The sequence below is a fragment of the Phasianus colchicus genome, chromosome 1 (assembly GCF_987193195.1).
Source record: "Phasianus colchicus chromosome 1, bPhaCol1.hap1.1, whole genome shotgun sequence".
NCBI classification, from domain to species: domain Eukaryota; kingdom Metazoa; phylum Chordata; class Aves; order Galliformes; family Phasianidae; genus Phasianus; species Phasianus colchicus.
The window spans coordinates 13,189,198-13,210,655 of NC_143436.1; the positions used below are offsets into that span (position 1 = coordinate 13,189,198).

The following is a 21,458-nucleotide window of genomic DNA, read 5'->3' on the forward strand; positions in this document are numbered from 1 at the left end:
TCGTAACTTACCACGTCACACTTGAACCATTTGCTTATGGAGTGAGGGGAAGCAAGATCCCTGAGGCTGCAAAACTGGTAGTCATCTCTTATCCAGAAGTCATGAAAATAGCAATTAGATTTCGCCACATCCAAGAGATTCATGATTCTATTGCTTCTCTAATACATAATTATGGCTACGTAAGAGTAACGTTTAGCAATTCAAATGCTGATTTAATTAATAATTCCTCAACAGACCTATTGTAGATTTAAACACATCAGGGCACACGACAGGTAAATGGCTGATTTCAGTGCCAGGCATAAGTACAAAGTAACAATTTTAACAACCTAGGAGCAAGAAATATTTGCACCAAAAGGCCCTCGGGTAGTTGAACTAGACAACACCTGGGAAAGAAAACAACACACTGTTCTATTGCTACAATTGAAGCCAAAGTGATCACTAAGCGTATCAAAGGTCTTGCTTTGTGCCTGTAAGGATGTGTAATTGTCAAGAAGTCATAGGGAAAAAAATTCCCTCAAAAAACCTGGAGACTTTAGGGCTTCAGAAATAACAACAGGCCTAGAATCTCAAGTTTTAAATATTTAGTTGAAGGACAGGCTGCAGGGCAGGTTACTGCTGTTTGTAGCTACCTGAAAAAGAAACAGCGTTCAGATGTGTTTGTACTACACAGCAACACATTACAACAAATAAGTTAAATTACAGTGTTTGCCATTACCACATCAGACGCTAGCTAGCCTTGTATCCTCTTTACTCAGAACACAGGTTAGGAAAACTACAGAGTTCCACAGAGTAGAAAGAGGTGAACAGTCAAACTTGGAAACCACTATCATTTTCCTGATGAAGCAATTGTTACTTCTAACCTGGGACTCGAGGAATCTTCCTACCAGACACACTGGCCAGTCTATCTGTACTGCCTTGCACTATCAGCACGTGGAGCAGTCCTAATCCAAATTTGCCTCAGTGAGCGTCAGGCCACAGCTCAAGTTATATTGGCTTTAGTTTGAGTAACCACTTAAAAACATTCTTTGTTCTAATTTAGTCAGATAACCGATATGAGCTTTGATTTTAAAATGTGGAAAGAAATATATGAATCGTGGCTTGTGCAGGGGGAGGAGATGAGCACAAAAGGAGTTTGTCACCCTGCCCGGCTCAGCTACACAGATGCCAACAGCGCTCCTGGAGCCCATTGGGTGTCCAACCTCCTGACACAGGAAGGCTGTGGGTATCGTCTGTCTCTGTTCCACATTAACATCTGATGACAGGGTTTGGAGAGCGCCTTTAATGAGCAGCTGTGCAGGGAGGAGTGATTTTGCATTCTGACTTAATCTTGGCTGACAAAGAATGCCTCCGCTCTACCTCAATTTGCTGCAACTCCTCGCTCCGCAACGGAGTGAGGGCATCCTATGCCTTAAGTGCAGGTAGGAACAGAACCATTGACAGAGGCAGTTTAACTGAATTATTTTTTGCAGACCCAAAAATAAAACCAATCTGTTATTATGAACCTTTATTAAGCGGCTCACGTTTCAGTATAAATCACACTAAAAAGATTTTTAAAAAAGATATTTACACTACAGTGCTGACACATTTAAAATGAAAAAATTGGTATAAATAAGCTCTATGGAAAAGCCTGGAATTGTCAAAAAGAATTCTGGCTCATCTTACAAAAAATATATATGTTAAATGTCAGCTCTACTCTAAAACCTACAACTCAAAATTATTTAAAGACTTCTTTATGTTAACCTGCAGTGTTTACAGTGCATCTGGCCCTAAGTGCTTTGATACTTCACAGTTATGGACAGGCACTGAGGAATGTTACAAAGCTACATAACTATCTTCTGTAACAGATGCGAAGGCAAGTCACAAACTTGCCTCACAGAATTTATGAATCTTTACATTATTACATCATTAAGTTTAAAAAGGAATTTAAAACAATATATACAAATTTAGCACAAAAAATCATCCTCTCTTTGTCCATGCAGTTTTGGATATGAACTATGTTGTCTTGTATCATCCGGATGTACGTGACTGCCGGGGCACAACTTGCCTTGTAAGTCCTTGCTGCCAGGTTCAAATTTGGAATCACTTTCCAACTTAAACGCCGTCAATTCAACCTGATCCAACCTAGTCTGAAGATTCTGGCCCCTGCTGTCATGGGGTGCCACGGTCTTTTCAGCAAGATCAACATTCATGGGTTCTTCTTTTATTCGGTGAGATGCAATAGGTTCGTGTTTTATCGGCATAAATTCCTGCTGCAGAACGTCTGAAAGTTTGGCGTCTTCGGAGGTATTTTTGCTTATTGTACAAATCCTGCTGTCAGTCTGAAGTCCCATAACCGAAGACTTGGGGTCTGCAGAGGTCCCTGCTTCGAGAGTGCTTGCATTTTGAGAAGCTTCTTCTTCTGAATGATACAGCTTGAGCCGGATGTGCCATGCCAAGCTGCACACCGCTGAAACTGTTTTGAACTGGTGCACAACATTCCTCGGGATAAAATAGATGTCATTATCAAATAACTGAATTCTGGCATATCGAATGCCTTCCCTTCGCAGCTGATTCAGTTTTGCATCATCAACCCACTGGACACACTGGAGGGAAAAGAAAAGGAAAAATAAGGGTGAAAACTTTGAGGACTTGCAGAGGATGATTAATTAATGGTTCATAGTGTGCTTACCTGTGAGAGTGGAGGCTCATGCAAGTCCAACTGCATGCGCTGAACTACCTCTAAGAAGTCCTCAGCATGAAAACAAATTACATCTTTGGTTATACGAGGCTGCTCAGACCTACAGGAAGGCAAGAATTGCACGGTCAGAGGCTGAAACTAACATGGTAAAGAGAATAATACAGGAAATCTGCAAAGGATAAAGGAAATCATGTATACATAAACTCAGCAATTCTAACATAGACCACATTTCAGAGAATAAAAGCTGACTAAGTGGCTAGTCCTCAATCATGAGTTCAAGGAGGCCGATTAAATGAATTATCTTAGTTTTTCATTTTTTAAACAAGTGCTAGTATAAGAAGCAATGAAAAGTCAAAGCTCCATACTTTTACTGACCTCCATGTGCCTCGCAAAGACAGGTGGCACAGATATGTCAGGCTTACTCTGCCAACACTTTTTAGTGTGGTACTCCCATCAGGTACCTCAAAGCACACCATAACTCTAGTGAGACTGCTGCAAGCACTGCTCAGTATCTCAGCCTCACAGACCCTGTTCTGACTTGAGAATAAAGCTGGTTCTAATTCATCTGCCACAACGCCAGTGAGCGGCAAGTACCAGCATCCTTCACAGTATCCCCTGAAAACAAACTGGTGCTTGTTCTAACTAGACAGCTACAGAGGAGCAAGATCTGAGTTATGGCTTCCCTGAGTATTCAAACTGTTACAGGAATTCACCTCTTGTTCCACAGCACCTCTCTGAAAGAAACACCATTTATATAACAATGTCTCCAAAGGAATTATCTTGAATTAGTTAACAAATGCCATGACAATTACAATCCTTACCACTTCTCAATCAAAAAATAAAATTCAGTTCTTCTACATAAGCACATAAAACTAAGCTTTGCATGTGGTTTTGAGGGATTTATTTCCCTCCCCCTCTTCCCCCCCAAAAAAAAGGTTTTAAGAAACATCTGTTGATGAGATGCACTTTGCATCTGGCTGCCATGCAGGGACAGCACAGAGACCACATGTCCCTGGGGAGCTGGGTGCCCTCCTCCTCCCAGCAGAGCCACGAGTGGGATCTGCTCCCTAAGGCAGAACAGATCCATGCATTTCTGAGCGCACCACACAGATTGTTGACCATGTTTTCAAAGCACAAGAAGATAATTATTCATGGTTTTTGCATACGTATGGTATTGGTTTTGTCCTAAGAAGAAGGCAGTGATGCAAAGTTTGAGCTTTTTAAACTGAAGAGATGCATTCATTTGATTCAGGTCACCTCAACAAAGAAAAAAAACTAAGCTGTTTTCAGATAAAAAAAAGGCCTGGTTTAACTACTGGGAAATTTTTACATCACATATTTTACTCCCAATTTTCTGAAGATAGAAACATCTCAATCCATTTGTTTCTATATCCTCCATTTCTATATCTTCACGAAGAAGTTTTCAGCACTGAAAGCAAAAAGCTTTGAACAGCATGAAAACACCTGCTGTATGAATCTACCTTTTATAAGTCAGTTATGCAGGTACATTTTTATGTTTTAAAGGAAGACATGCATCTGCATTTGGAGTTAATGTCATTTGTAAATTAAGTGAACTCTTAACTCAGATGTACATACAGAGAATATTCACGTACTAAAAAGGATTTCAGCCCAAAGCCAAGTTCTCACAGCAGTGTTTACTCAGTGTTTTAAGCATTATGTCAGAACACAGGACAGTGAGTGTTTTTTTTAATCATTACTTTTCTCCCTACCTATATACATAAACAACAAAATGCATTATCAACTCTGTACTGCAATCATACCACAAAACATGGCATTCTTCCTGTAAACACAGAAAATGGCCAGGGAATTTTTAATTCTGCATTTGCAAACATGATTATTAGCATAACAACTCTAATATTCTATTTTGTACAATCTGAAGCAAGTGAAATGCTCAGGAAACAGTTCACTTAGATGTTGAAAGAGATTTTCAATCCAAACTATGAGATGCCCTGACCACAGTCAGCTACCACACTACTACTTCCATAGTTAGACTAGGAGCACAAGGGATTGTAAAGCTTCCTGCTTAAATCTTTTAAAAATATCCAAGTAGGCCAGAGATGTAATTACCACTTTTATCACTTGAGCAGTAACAACAGTTTTACAGTCCTAATGATTTGCAGGAGAAAACGATGTTGCTGCCCCATAGAGAAAGAAAAAATTTTCAATCTCCTAACAGCACAATCCCTTCATAAAGTTGATAAGGATATATTATGTTTATTTTGCTTCTCCAAGTTGGCAAGCACAGTCACAAATAAAATTCTTCAAGGTAAGGTAAGCTGTCCATATAAACATTCAGGTTTAGGTATAGAAGAGTCCCTTAAATACTAACATAGATACATTTTGCCCAAGAAGAACCCAACCAAAACAAGCCTGCCACCCTTACTAGTTCTCTGCTCATAAAGCATGATTCTTCTTCAGTACCCTCTGACCACAAAACCCAAGATTAGCATCACAACCACAGTCAGCACTTCCCAAACAATTCAGCAGCTGAGGAAAGCAATTTCTTATGTTTTAAGTGCTCTTCTACGCAGGTTCCCCTACAAGCACCAAGAAGCTATCTTTCCCTGCTCAATTCAGTCTTACACTAAATACAAACTAACCACTCAGTTCAGCAAGTCTAAGAACTACTTTATTTTCTCCTCACGAGAAAGAAAATATTTTAATATATGGTATCTCCTTGTTACAACGTGCGTTATTTCCACTGTGCCCTCATCACTCCTGGCATAGCTCCAAGTTTTACTTTTGTTGTCAAATACAGTTTTCAAAATTTCCACACACATTGTTTTGTTTAGTATAAAACCCCTCACAGTTTAAGAGCCATGGTAAAGATAATAGCTGAAATGATTTTAGTTTGTTGCATTAATGATGTCTCATTATACAAAAGAAACTAAACAGGGCTTATAAGTACAGCATGGTACCTTTTCAAAACTGTACCGACAGACAGAAAGGGAAAGAAGTTATCACAGAGGTCAAATCTAGCTTGAAATAAACCATTTTTATTCCATCAACTGTGTTATATTTTTCTCTCCTCTATAGAGAATCATAGAATCACCAAGGTTGGAAAAGACCTCAAAGATCATCCAGTCCAACCATCCACCGATCACCAATATTTCCCACTAACCCATGGCCCCCAGTGCCACATCTAAACGTTTCTCAAACACCTCCAGGGATGGTGACTCCACCACTTCCCTGGGCAGTCTGTGCCACTGCCTCACCACTCTGTCAGAGAAGAGGAATTTCCTAATATCCAACCTGAATCTTCCCTGGTACAACTTGAGGCCATTCCCTCTTGTCCCATTGATAGTTATGTGGGAGAAGTGGCTGACCCCCACCTCACCACAATCTCCTTTCAGGCAGTTGCAGAGAGTGATAAGGACACACCCTGAGCCTCCTGCAGACCTAACAATCCCAGTTCCCTCAGTCACTTCTGACAAGACCCATGCTGCAGACCCCTCATTCCTTTGTTGCGCTCCACCTCCAGGGCCTCAATTTCATTCATGCAGTGAGAGGCAATTTATTACATATATCAATTCCAATTTTTTCCCTGCATTAAAAGATGCATTTTCAGTCTCTATGCTGAAGTGAAATGCTGATTCTTTCTTTTCTTCTTCTCCCTTAGGCAGAACTACCAAACAAACTTCAGCCTATCACCAGATCACTTTTCAATTTACACATAAGTAAGTTTAAAAGGAATTTCAATGAGGTTGAATAGATTCTCTTTTCTACAAGCTCCAACCTAGAAGACAAGATGGTGGTTTCATTCTGAAAAGCATAAAAGGTGGGAAAACTTACTTGAAGAATATAAATGAAAATGTAATGATATTCAGGAGGGGATGATCTTATAGAGGGACAGGGAAAGCACAGGAAGTTCCCGGGGAAGTTTAAATCAAATTAAACTCTCCCCAGTTTCTAGGGGCAAGTTTGTTTTCTCACATTTTCCTTGATAAAGCTTTGATAATGCTCTCTCCCCCCTTCCCTCATACACACCTCCCTCAGATTTACACAGTTGCTCAACTCTTGCTCTACCACCACTCAATCTTAATTCACTCCAACTTCTTGCAACCAGAACAAGCTGGGATTTTGAAGCTCCAGCTGTCATGAACCTGATGAGGAAGTAAACCATAAAATCTCAGAGCCAGAAATAAGAACACGTTAACTTCTGAGCAATCTAGTTCTTTCCCAGTGGCAATTATTTCCTATCTCAATTAACTCTTGCACTGTAACATATATTTGCATTATCTGATCCAAAGGGAATTCTGGGCAGGAAGATAGAAAGAGCAAAAGGTGATTCTATTTAAGTATACAAAGGTAATCTCCAAAACTAAGGTCATTCCCCCAAAACAAAGTCAGAAGTTCCTGAAACAATTATTCTTTGTTTTGGGCGACAGAGCCCACGTGCTTTTGGGGTTTCTTTATTCAGTCAAAATGTAAATAGCTTCTAACGAGATAACTTCATTTCCTGAATCACACGTGGCAATTTCAGAGAGACACTCAAGACCATCACACAGACTCCAAGAAGATTCTTCTTATGCAATCTACCATTAATAACAGAGTTACAGCAGCCATGACTTTAAAGCAAGAACAAAAGTTTTGCTCATTTCCAGACAACACAAAATTGCCAAAACACCTTCACCTCTGAAGCAGAAATTCAGCTCAACGTGCATGTTATTTAAACTAAAACAAAGTGTGAAGTATTTTTTACATCCAACATCAACTTGATTACAGCAATTCAGTGATAGCTACCAAACTGCTACTTCAAGGCACCTTTCCAGTTTCAGCCACACTGCAAGCTGTATGCAATCTTTTAAAGGGCAGACAAGCATAGCTGATGCAAAGAGAGAGAAAAAAATCCAGTTATCTTCAAAGTATTATTTAAATACCTCTAATGCTAGATTAGCCTATTCAGTGCTCTGTCTTCTGATAATAGATGGAAATTGAGGTAAATATTTTCCAGATGCCTAGCTGAGTAAGTCAGTCAATACATACCACTCTCCACAGTGCACAGCCTTCAACACTCCCACAGCAGCTGTAGTCTGTCTTTCAAAACCTTGTCCTATGTGATCTGCATGGGCTCGTGTCCGGTCTTCAAATAGCATTTCACGTGGTTCACTGGTTCGAGGTAGGTACTGCAAGTTTTTTATTTCATTGGTAGTTCTGTAGAAGAAAAATAGTATTGGTGATAAATTTCCCTTAATTATCTAATTTCTACCCATAGCCAACAGCATTTTAAGATTATACAGTCAAATGAGAAAGACAAAACCCTTACAGCAAACAAAATACATAGTGAGCTAAGCAAAAATCAGAATACTGATGCAAATAAAAAAATTAGTCAGGTTCCTAAGTACATTAAAAGGCCCTGATGACTCAGCCTCTCTCATCTACACACCCTAACAAAGCGCCCACGAGTTTCATATTTAAGGTTAAGCCTGGGCCTTCAAGCTTACCTGAGCCATGCTATAAGAGCATTCATCTTCTACTCAGCTAACAATGTGTGCAACAGTTTGATAAACACCGCAACTGTTCCTCAAGCAGTTTTTACCATTTGTCTTTCCACTGGACAGTTAGAAAACACGCATGCATATTTAATTCCACACTACAAAACTAGGAACAAGCAGCAGAAAGATTATTTCTTCAGAGTTTAATGAACATGGATGCCACAACACAGAGGTGAACAGAGACTCAAGACCTTTTCCTGTATCCAGCTTGAGTCTGTGCTGCGTGCCACAAAACATTTTTTCAAGAGCTACTTAGAATGCCAGGTTGAAAGTGACATCTAGAAAGCATGTGGTCTACCTTCCCATGCACAACTACAGCAGGTTGCTCAGGGCTGTCACCAGTCAAGTTCTGAGCAGTGTGAAGGCAGCGACTGCACAAGCTCTGGAGAACCTCTTCCAGGGTTCAACTGCCCGTACAGTAAAGGGGTTTGGTTCTGTTACTCTTATTTTAAATGAAATTTCTTGTAACGCAGCTTGTGCCCGTTCCCTCATAACATCACCAGGCACTGCTAAAAAAGTGCGATTCTCCTTTTTTTTTCCCCCTCCTATCAAATGCTTTTACAACACTGCTGTGATCCCAGCTGAGCCTTCCCTTCAAAAGGCTAGATCCCAGCTCTTCCAGCAACCAACCTGCATATCACCAGACCCGCTCCAGTATGCCCAGGTCTGCCTTGGGCTGGTGAGCCCAGAGAAGGGTACAACACTCCAGATGTGACACCAGTAAGAGAGAAGAATCCATCAGCATGCTGACAGTGCTCTTCATAATCCCATCCAAACAGCTGCTGACCTGCTTTGTTACAAAGGCACAGTGACAGCTTACAGTCAATGCAGCTGTTCATGAAGACTGGCAAGTATTCGTCTATCAGGCTGCTTTTCAGCCAATCAGTCTCCAGCCTGAACTAATGCACACTTCCTCATAGGTGCAAGATCCCAAACTTCCCTCTGCTGACCTCATAAGACCTAACCTGTCAAGGTCCCTCTGGCTTAGCAGCACAACCCTCTCATGCATCAATCACTCCTTCCAATTCTATACTGTCTGCAGACTTGCTGATGGTGTATACTGTCCCATCACATTGAACAGACCACTCTCCAACTAGACTTTGAACTGCTGATTACAACCCTTTGAGCACAGAAATTAAGCCAGTTCTTGATTCATTTCATTCTTCATCTGTCTAGCTTTTCCTCCATTAATTTGAGTGTTAGGAAGTTAGGGCAGACAGGTGCCCAATCTTCCTAAAGCCAAGATAAACAACAACCCTAGCATCACCCTCATCCATTACGCCCATCATTTAGTTGTAGATTAGAATGGATTAACAGAATAAATGGAGTTGGAAGGGACCTATAAGAATCAAGTCTAAAATTCAAACCCCTGTGTCTGAGAGCACAGTTCAAATGCTTCCTGATCTCTGGCAATTTGATACTATGACCCCAGTCCTACAGAGCCCATGCCAGTGCCTGACCACCTTCCTGTGAAGAACCTTTTCCTACTCTCCAGCTTGACCCTCCTTTGACACAGCACCATGCCACTCCCTTGGCTTCTTACCGGTATCTCCAAAGAGATCAGCACCTGCCTCTCTGCTCCCTGTCATTAGAAAGACCATCAGGCTGATAAGGCATGATTTCCCATTTATCAACTGATGCTAGTACACCCAGTATCTATTATCTCTCATGTTTCAAAGTCTCAGGGTCAAGGCAAGGTTGACTGGCCTGTAGCTCACCAGTCCAGCTTCTTGCCCTTCTGAAAGATTAGAGTGATATCTGCTTTCTCCCAGTTCTCAAGAACATTGGCCAATTGCCATGACCTTTCAAAGACAATCAAGAGCTGCCTTGCAATATGACCAACTCCCACAGCACTTCTAGGTGCATCTTGCCATGCTCCAGGAGCTTCTGCATTGTCTCATTTGTTTAAAACATTCCTTAATGCAATCCATATCCACTGAAGGCAAACAGTCCTCATTCCAGCCCTCCAATTGTCTTCTAAACCTGGAGACTAATCTTACCAGTAAAGAGCAGCAACAAAGGAAGCAGTAACTTGTCCTTTGTTTCTCTGTGACCTTTGCCCCATTCAGCAGATTACTTAAGTTTTCCCTAGTATTTCTCCTGCTGCACATATACCTACAGAAGTCCCTCTTGTTGCCCTTCACATTCTTTACACCTTACCAAATTAATCTGCAGATACACAGACTTCATCTGTATCCCCTTCACAGTCACTCCTGAGGCATGTGACCCTGCGTCCATTTCTTGTTTGCTTCCTTTATAAACCTGAATCCTGAAGAAGAGTGCTCCAAAGCACCATATAATTTTCAATTTCTGCAGCAGACATCCTCACTCTTAAGCTAGTGCTTATACCCAGTATTACAAGAAAACTTAAAAACAGCATTTAAGGCTGGACATGTCATCTTTCAGATGAGAGAGAAGCCTCTGCCCTTTGAGGTCTTTAAAGATCCAATCACACTTAAGAAGAGGAATGTCAACACCGGTCTCCAGAGGCATGTATCAATAGTTGTATGCCTATTTACATTTCCCTGCTGTTTTCACCTCACTATATTGTAAATTCACCGCATGAGGAAAATGAGGAATATTCAGATGGTAACCTCAAATTCTTCTTAAAGCTCCTGAGAGAACCAGCAGCGCGCTTGGCCAGACAGCAAACAATAAAAATATAGAAAACAAAAAACAAAAAACAAACAAAAAAAAACCCACTATCACCAATCAAAACAACTCTTGTAAAGCAAAGCAACTTATTATATCTTCTGAGACGAACACTTTCAACAATTTACATTAAGATTACATATAAGCCAGCAAAATGTTAGAGGTAAAAGGAATTTTCAAAGAATGAATACTAACCAAACACTTATCAAGCAAAATACATCAACATACCTCTTCCTTTTGAAAGGTGACTTTGGCATGTCAGCCACGGGGATCATCTGCTCTCCTGGACGTACCCACATAATGGGACCATCATCACTGTCTTTACGACTCTCTAATTTTAAACTAGAAAGCGTTCCCCATGGCAGCGTACACTATTGGGAAATACAAGGCACAATTTTGAATTAAATATATATACATATATATTTAAAGTAGTCTTTATCTGTCACAGTGAACATGTTTATTAAGCAACTCAATTATCTAAGTGAACATCATAGCACAATCACTTGATGTTACATGACCTGAGCATTGTTCCCCTTCACCCACCCAATTCCCTTCTGTCCTTACTTTTAAGAAAGGTGATTCTTCCAACATATCAAGGAATTCAGGGAAGTAATCCCCCACTTCCTCATCAACTGCTCCAACCAGGCTGATCTGTCTCATTGGGCCAGCTCTATACGTACCATGAGAGTATGTTCTTTTTACCTATAAGTAGAATATGACAGTTACACTAAGGTCACTATCACTCCAAGTCCGCATCCAATAAACACCTTTAATCTGTGTTTACCTTTTCTGATTGATATCAAGTCCTACATAAATCCTCATTATACTTAATATTATTAAGAATTCAATTACTACAAAGTCTGCAAAGACAGAAGCACCCATTAAAGATGTATGACAATTGTACTTCATATAATTCAAGTCTGAATGCAAGATTGAGTGAAAGTTGTCTTTCAAGCAAATTATATTCTGAAAGCAGTAACCATGAAAGACCATTCAAGCGCAATCTAACCAGTTAAGTAATAAATAAACGTTCTTACCTTGACTATCTGCATACTTAAGTCTAACCAAATTTTTACCTTTTCTGTAAGTTATGTAACATCCTGAGTTACAGATCATTACGTTCTGAATAGTTCCTCTGCTAACCATTCTCTCCAATACAGCCCTGCTAACCATTCTCTCCAATACAGCCACTCTGTGAGTCCATTAACTGGACTAACTCCACAGTGAAGTGAAGGCCCACCAAAGGGCTAGTACAGGAAAAGTGAGAATGACAACTACTCATTTATTTTTCCTGTGCTAAGACTTCTTCTGCTCTCCTCCCACTTTAAAGGCCACAGCATTCACCTCTCACAAAAAAAAAAAAAAAAAAGCTTTTTAAAACTCAAACAGAAACACAGCATTAAGGTTGTTCTGTTTTTAAGTAATCTTATCTGTCTTATTACATGAATAAAATACTTAAACACAAGACTGATCAGGATCACTTCCCCTTCTGGTTTCCTATTTAACAGGCTAAACAACACAGCAGTATTATCAGATGAAATATGACCAAGATCAAAACAGAGGGAAGAGCAGATGGATTACTGCACAAACAAGTACAGCATTTCTCTTGCACTGCATCTCTACACATTCTGCATCCAAAGCAAGGAAACAAAAAAGTGCAGGGAAAACAATGAAGCACAGCTTAATTATGGTCCTCACCCAAAACAGACTATTGAAATTCCCATTAACTACGGCAGGGCAAAGGATAATTAGCAGCAACTCTAGAAAAGACTAAGCATACAACACAGAACAATACTGTGCCCTCCTTAGAAGCTACACTGATGTAACAAGATGCCTTTCAGAAATTGAGAGCCAAACCCTCTTCCAATCAACTCAGTCACACACACCCCGGCCACAGAGGACTGACAAACAGTACGACTACAGAATGTCTAGTTAGTGTGATGGAAAACCATGACAGCCGTATTGAGAAAAGCAGCATTCCCTAAATCCTTAATTATACATTCCTGCAGCTCTCTTGCACTGACACTGCTGATTTTGTTACAAAACAACAGCAAATACTCATTTCTGTTGAATCTCCATCAGTCAGTCCTCAGCTGTCTGCAGTGGCACTAAGTGGCAGGAGCTCATGGAACGAAGGCACTTGGATAGGTAAGGCATACACACTTCATTTATGGCTTACTGGACAGATCCATTCTGCACCACCCAAACAACACCTTCTGAAGGTACAGCCAGACATAAATGTATCAGTCACAGTTACAAACCTAATATGCAAGTGGATGGGTCTTCCACTGGTATAAGTAACTTAGCATTCTTACATTCTGCCACTCTAGGTCAAGACATTGAGCTGGTACTTGCATTAACATCCTTGAATTTTATTTATTTTTATCTTAAGAAAGAGATTCAAATAAGAGGTAGGCCATAACAATGAATGCCTGGCCAGAAAGAACACAAAGTCTGCCAAAGGAGGCAGAAGCTGGCAGTGAGCACTGTCTTCTGAAGTAGCTCTAGCTCTTCACTCTCTTCCACTACATCTTCCTGCAGCAGCACACACGCTCTGTGGTTCAGAGCTACAAGTAAGCACACAATGACTTTCAGCTGCTCTTGAGAATCTGCTATCTCATCTCCCTCACATGACTGGATTAGAACAGAAAAGTTCATATGGAGGGGACCTTTGAAGACCATTTAGCCCAACTGCAGGACTACAGCATCCTGAACTCTAGACTAAGGGCATGGGCTGAGTACTCTGAAGGTAACTGGTCTGACTATTAAAGAAGGCATTGAGAACCTCAACCTTAGTGGTAACGTCCCTTGTCACATCCAATAAGTAATGGAGATTCTCCTTGGCCCTCCTCTTGTTGTTAATGCATTTGTAAAAACATTTTCAATTATTTTTAACAGTGGTAGCCAGATAAGTCTTTGTTGGGCTTCTGGAACAGATTGCCCAAGGAGGTTGTGGATGCCCCCATCCCCAGAGGCATTCAAGGCCAGGCTGGATGCGGCTCCAGGCAGCCTGGTCTGGTGGTTGGTGACCCTGCACATAGCAGGGAGTTGAAACTAGATGATCTTCGAGGTCCTTTTCAACCCAGGCCATCCTATGATTCATTCTATGATTCTGTTTTTCTAATATCCCTTCTGCATATCCTAGCAACATTTCTGTACTCTTCGTGAGTTGGCTATCCTTTCTTCCAAGTACGGTAAACACTTTTTTCCACTAGAGTCTCAGCCCTAAAGATCCTTTCAAGAGCCCTTGGGCTTCTCCCCATGATTTCACTGCTGCCAATTGCCAGAAGTGGGTAATAACCAGAGGGCCATGCCAGACCAGGGAGCTTCCTAGTAATGTCCCTAACCCAGGCCCCAGGGAGACAGCAGACTTCCCTGTGGGTCTGGTTAGCTTATTTGGCCCTTCGTTCCCTTCAGAGGGAGCCATGAGTGACAATCACCCTTCTTTTCTTCTCATACACTGGCAGTCTTGAAACATGGACATGGCTGACAAGCCCCAGACAATTCTCTGGGTGGTTCTTCAACATCCTCACTGAGTTGTCCTCCACATTGCAGAGCCTCATACCTACTGTTGAAGGGCACCTGGGAAGGCAAGGCAGGCAGGGAGAGGGTTTACGTGCCACCCCCAAGCAGGGACTTGTTTCTACTCCTCCCCATCTCTCAAGTCCCCTCCTCCTGTCTGATGACAAGAGAGTAGGAAATCCACCAATACTTGCAGAGCATCCCCCAGTGCTTTTCTTGCAGGAATAGCAGGGAGCAGCTCCACTCGTTATCTCTTTCTCACTCCATGATGCTCCCTAATCCTTCTATCTCCTCCTTTAGCCGTGCCACCAGACAGAGATGATCATCCACCTCCTCACACCACACACAGGTATGCCTCTTCCTGAACAGAAGTTTCAGGAGATGCATCCCAGCATTTTTGTTACAGTACAGTTCCACCAGTGTCCTTCTGTGACTGCAGTCAATACTATCACTTCATGTACTTCATTCACATCATAGCTGAAATCCTCAAATAACCAAGGTCAGGAAGTCCAACTATTTAGAAGCAAGATGACCTAATATTCTGTATTCCACTGACACAAAAAACAGTGCAGCAGTTGACAAGGAATTCCAACCTTCACATACAACAATCTTGCCAAGGCAAAGTAGCTATTACACACCTCTAACTCAAGAAGACCTCTGACAACATTCAGTCCCAGATTCTCTCCAGGTTTCCAATACATACCTTGACGGTTTTATTTACTTTGTTTTTCCCTCAATACAAAATATCCCAGTGAAAACAAGCAACATACAACTCTTTTGGTATCTGCTGGTAACACTGTTTTCAAGCAATCTTGAAAGGTAACTTTTACATGCAAAACAAATAATGCAGGCTTCTGATGTCATTCATATGAACTGATTCTCTGTTCAACACCATTTAATAAAATGAGAACAGTTCTGCTTTGAAGACAATAGGCTGCCACCATCCATCAAAGAAGTCTCTTGCAGAATCTTACACGTTATGAAATAAACAATGGTACAACACGTGTTTTAACAAGCTAAAAATTCTATTTTGTCATCATCTAAAAGGAAAAAAAAAAAAACCATTTTTTTGGGGAAAACCTAACAGCAAGCATCTACTAATAATCTTTCCAGCTTTAACCAATCAAACATTCAGAAAGCTTAAAAGCAAGGTGAATTCTACCTAAAGTGAAATTCTACTGAAAGCTGAAACAACTGATGAGATGCATATAACGTATAATATAAAGAATTCCTCTGACCACTGAAGGCAAACACCACAATATATGAAAACAGACAAATCTTTAATGAAAAGAAAATGAAATAGCATGCAAACACTTCAGATTTTCATGGAAGAAAAATGTTTTCAACAAGTCCTCTCAAGAAGAAGAACAGACAAAAAGTATGTTCAAGGAAGCAGGATTTGACAAATCAAAAGGAGTGAACATCAGGAAAGTCTCTCCAAAGATAAACCTGCAAGAGCTAAAAGAGAAGGATGGGAAAGAAAAATAAAGATTCCCAGAACTGTCAGAAAAAAAGGATGACCACTGACCTGAAAAGTGACTACGTGAACATCAGAGTCATCACCACTGCATTCTTTCCTGTAGCACACTCACTGTTCTTCACACTACCCAAACACCCAGCATCTATTCCAATTAACACAGGAACATGGAATATGAGACTTCTGAAGGTGCAAGGGGTCAAGTTACATCTTTGAAGCAGTAAATTGCTTGCTGTCACAGAATGAGATTGACTGTGTAGTCCTGCACTTGTCCCTCTGGCACCATAAACTAAAATCATTTGCTGACTTAACAATAAAACCGATCATGTGGGAGCAGACAAAGTTTTCAGCTGGATTAACAACCAACAAATTGGCTCACCAAGAGCTTTGAGAAACGCCACAACTTGGCACAAGGACACACAACTGGAAGTAAGAACAAAGACATCCTCTTTTAGCAGGAAGAGGTGCTGGATTGGCTCTGACAACTTGTACAACCACACTTCAAATGGTGCAAAACATACAATGCTTATCCCAGATCAGATGGGCTTCAGGATGATCATCCTCACCTCCTCTGGAGTAACAAAACAGGTAGCCAACAGAGAAAGCAAGCTGCAGCAATTCAGTGAGAACTCAAAACACACTCTTCAAGCTGTAAGATAAACACACAACCTTATACAAATGGTGGTGAGAGAAGCAAGGTACAAACGCTTATCCTAGATGCACCTGGGAGAGGGGGGAGGGGGGAATAAGCTAAGTGTTTCAGCCTAACAAATAAAATGGAAAAGACTAAAAGTATGGATATGTCAAAGAACAATCAAGTCAAACAAAAACAAACCTTCCTTTCAACGACAGCATAGGCATTTTCAAAGAACAGAAACAGAATCTAGTAACTGCAAACAGTGGAACCATTTAATCACATGAATATCAATACAAAAGGCCCTGCACTGTGATACTAGGCAAGGATCTTTCCTTTGAACAGTGTACGCTTAACAAAACGTGCAGGTAACACAAAGCTCCAAGCCTGCTACAGGAAAGGTTCGAAACAACATCTTTGACAGGGATCTAAATGCACAGGATGTAATTCAATTTGAATGAAAACAAAGAACTATACTCAGCTGTATCTACACATAATTGATTGCACATAAAAATGAAAAGAGGAGTGACTCACTTTGCAAGAGCTGCTGCGAAAACAGAACATAAATTGCTCTGAAAGGCAGGAGTAAATAACAAAGACCAATCATTTGTGAGCCACTAGAAGCAATCCTCTCATACTCTTTTACAACAGCAACATATGAGACAGACACTGTTTTTTGTTCTTTTTTTAAAATTCAACACCAAAAAGAAGGATTGACTGAAGAGAGTGTAAAGAGGGCTTAGCAAGAGTATCAGTTAAGGATATAAGGTGTCAAACTTGGAAAACACTAAAAGAGAGGCATGTGGTGCTTGTCTTGTCAGCCACTGATAAGAATAAAAGGACTAGAGGGAGGATTAAGGTAAGAGGACAAACAAGAAAAGGAGATTGTTCACCAAATTCCCTTGGGAAGCCTGGAGTCACCTAGAGATCTCAGCAAGTACATCAGATAAGGACTTGTAAGATAAGGCTTCAAACACAGTCAAGTCTTGCCTTGAAGCATAGGAACTGTTCTGTATTGCTCAGGATTTCTTCTACCCGCACAAATAATGCTTTCTCTCCAACCAGGCTGAAGAGCAGGAAGAAAAATCAAGCCAGTAAGCATTGCCACAATTGAACATGAAGTTTGAGCTCTGAGATTTTAGCAGGACACAAAGTCTGCACCTGCCTAACAAGGACACAGTCACAGCTTCAAAATGTTAAGTAATTTGCCTCAACAGCACTAATAAGCTAATCTCAAGTGACACAAGCTCCAAGCAGGTGGCAAAAGCTGATCATTCAGGAGCATTCTTCATAATGCTCCTAAGAACTTGACAAGATTCAAAGCTACCAGGTAATTGATGCAGCTATCATTCTACAAGGGCGAAGGAATCCAGGGATGGACACCCAAAGCTAACTCCATTTTGTCTAGTTATAGAAAGAGAGTCATCAAGCCTCAACCAAGAAATGATTCACAAAAGAATTGTTATATTATCAACAAAAAAATTAATTTACTTAGCAGTACTTAAGTATAGACGTTAGATCACAGTATAGACGTGATCACAGAATGGCCAGGGTTGGAAGGGACCTCAAGGATCATGAATCTCCAACCCCCCTGCCACATGCAGGGCCACCAACCTCCTCATTTAATACTAGACCAGGCTGCCCAGGGCCCCATCCAATCTGGCCTTGAACACTTCCAGGGACGGGGCATCCACAACCTCTCTGGGCAGCCTGTTCCAGCACCTCACCACTCTCTCCGTAAAGAACTTCCCCCTGACATCCAACCTAAATCTCCCCTCCCTCAACTTCAAACCATTTCCCCTTGTCCTGCTGTCACCCTTTCAAAGAGTTGATTCCCCTCCTCTTTATAGGCTCCCTTTAGGTACTGAAAGGCTGCAATGAGGTCACCCTGCAGCCTTCTTTTCTCCATGCTGAACAAGCCCAGCTCCCTCAGCCTGTCTTCATAGGGGAGGTGCTCCAGTCCCTTGATCATCTTTGTGGCCCTCCTCTGGACCCTCTCCAACAGCTCCCTGTCTTTCTTGTACTGGGGGCTCCAGACCTGGACACAGTACTCCAGATGGGGCCTCACAAGAGCAGAGTAGAGGGAGACAATCACCTCCCTGCCCCTGCTGGCCACCCCTCTTTTGATGGAGCCCAGGACACCATTTGCCTTCTGAGCCACAAGGGCACACTGCTGGCTCATATTAAAGTTTTTCATCCATCAAGAGCCCCAGGTCCTTCTCCACAGGGCTGCTCTCAAGGACCTTCTCCACAGGGCTGCTCTCCTTCCAGTCTGTATGGATGCCTAGGATTCCTCCGGACAAAGTGATGGGTGATGTACAACTCTCCAAAATTTAACAGCTCACTCTGATGAGACAGAAGCAATCCCAACTCAAACCTACTGCAACTTGTCTCACAAGCTTCACCTCATTTCTAATCTCTCAAGAGGAGAAAATACACTTTTATCTAGCACAGGGGAAAAAGAAATTGATAAAATGGGGTTGGAGCTCACTGAGTAGTACTGAAAGAATCCAGCAAAGGAAAAAAAAAAAATTAAGTCACCTCTGATACAACACTCCGATACTTCTGCTACAGGCTTACCTCATTGCTCCTTCTCTGGACTATTCTTTTCATACACTTCAATCTTCCTAAATACACATCAGGTTTGTCAGACTGGTTACACACATCACAAAGAGGTCTCAAAAACAACCAAAGAAACAACCTACTACTGTCAGCCTCATTTCAGTGTTTTAGTTTAAACTAACAGTGCAACAGCTGAGTTTAATACTAAATACTTTTAATACTACAGAAGGTTGAGACAGATATTCAAAGCAAACTAAGCTCCTATCTGGGCATCAGAAATCCACTCACCTTTGCACAGGCAGCTCAGAGCACCACATAACACATGAGTACAGAGATTTTGCAATGCAGGAAGAGAAACTACATTTAAAATTTCAAGGCAATACAGTACAACAGCACTTAATCTCTTCAAGTTCAACAAAGAATTCAGCAAGAAGAGAAAATAGTGTCAAACTGCACCCAAAAAAGTAACAAGTTATGTAATCATTTAGTACTTTTTTTTTAAATTTAGATACAGAAAACTGAAAAAGAGGTAGCTGATACTAATGAATGAGATTCATGTAACAGAAGTACAGCTAGAGGTCAAAACCACAACTCACAACTCTCAGATCTGAAAAGGCCCTCTAGCAGCCGTGGAGGGTGAGCTCTGTGGCACAGTACCACTATGCCTGCTATGTTCCCATACTTCTTCCCAAACACCTTTGATACTGGCTCCAGTCAGAAAAGAAACACTGAGCTAAGGAAACCTAAGCTACAACAGGTCACCTGGTAACATGGAGAATGCATGCAGACAGAAGATTTTAAAATAACAGCAGTAAGGAAAAACAGAATCAATAGCTAGGCAACCAAGGTATTGACTACTGTATTCCAGATAAGAGTAATGCTCTGTAAAAGACCACATGAAGAAGTCTGGCATACACGTATATACGTCATTCATGCACATGGCATCTCTTATGTGAGCAAAACCATAATAGGAGCCAAGCACTCTGTCATGCAACCAAATCCTGACAAGTGATAAAAAGCTACAAAAGCTTGCTGAAAAGTAGAGAAAACAAAAGAAAGACAGCAGAACTAAGCCTCTAGGCAAGTAAAATGTAGATTTGATGACTACAAAGTCAACGAATGATTTGAATGCTACAATGTGACGTTCAGCTCCTTTCACCTACTACATTTTCTGTTCCTCCTTCGCTTACAGTAGGGTAGGAAAAAAATCTCAAAGGAAATGACCACAGAACTGATTTAGCTGTGGATATTACTGTTGTAACATCAAATTGGTCAGTAACAGTTTCATTACAATTCACAGAAATCAAGTCCAAGTCTTAAGTACATTTTTAAGATGGATAATAGCACATGGTTATGTTTCCATTAATGCTGCCCGGGAGAATACATACACAGATCCAGCTTCCTTATGTGAAATGACATCAGAACAGCTCCGGGGAGCTCCCATAATGTATCTTGTAAACAGAATCATTGTTTTGTTGGTGAAACTCAGGAACATTTTAGTGGATTTATAGAACATTCACATTCTGTGGCAGTGGATGGGTTTTTTGTTTGTTTTCTTTAAACCAGGGCTGCAAGCATTCCCTTGCAGCAACAATTCAATTCCATACACACTTGGAGGTGACATGCATGACTTTTTTCAGCAGTGTTCCACACAAATATTTATGTAGTAAAAACAGAAGCATATCTTTTTAAATCAAACACAGTGTGACTCACATTTGAGCTCCTCATAACAGTCTAAATAAATAAGACTAAAATAGTTAATAGGTGTCCCAAATAACATTTAATATTCACAAATAGGAATCTATTTCTAAGCAACTTAAACAGTTAACTGTGAACTAAAGTGGATACAGACAGAACAATTGGACTAAGTATCCTCATAATAGTACTGGGTTATCTCTAACAGCTTTACACAATACTCTCATTACCAAGGTTGCAATCTAGTAAAGTACTTTTTTTCCTAAACTTACAGGACCTGAAATACATTACTGTTGCATACAGACTATTTGTATCATCTACAGCAAGTTTATGAATAGCATGGTGGTGTTTAACCAGTAGTTACTGTTATGAGACTATACAGTCATCTCTCCCTGAAAATGAAAACAAAGAAATTGATTCAGAAGATGCCTGCCTCAAGGGAATACAACTAACTGAGGGCAAATGCAACCAGGAAGGATCAAATTAACAGCTCCATGAACCACTGTCAAGTTCTCCTTCATGAACAGATTTAGAAGCTTCAAGCTACATATGAAATTACTTAACTGTTCCCTAGAAAGGTTTTATGTGTAACGTTTTTCTGACGTATTAAAGCATTTTAGTTTTTATGAAGAAGCTCATATAGAAAAGCTACAGTTTAGATGCCCAGAAAGCTGCAGCTAAGTCATTTCAGAAACTCAGTTAGGCTTCAGACAGTGACAAATC

At 40.8% G+C, this 21,458-nt stretch overlaps 1 protein-coding gene across 2 annotated transcripts in view; it reads right to left on the reverse strand.

The window, feature by feature from the left end:
* Positions 1–1,489: 1,489 nt before the first annotated feature.
* The window catches only part of RSBN1L (round spermatid basic protein 1 like), a 45,292-nt gene continuing 25,323 nt past the window's right edge, over positions 1,490–21,458 (reverse strand). For both annotated transcript variants that reach the window (XM_090135535.1, XM_031593485.2), the window contains 5 exons: positions 11,410–11,547; positions 11,074–11,216; positions 7,685–7,852; positions 2,669–2,777; positions 1,490–2,582 (listed from right to left, as the gene is read on the reverse strand). In XM_090135535.1, the coding sequence (XP_089991661.1) occupies positions 1,944–2,582; positions 2,669–2,777; positions 7,685–7,852; positions 11,074–11,216; positions 11,410–11,547 (1,197 nt within the window). In that variant the 3' untranslated portion in view covers positions 1,490–1,943. The remainder of the gene's footprint in view (positions 2,583–2,668; positions 2,778–7,684; positions 7,853–11,073; positions 11,217–11,409; positions 11,548–21,458) is intronic.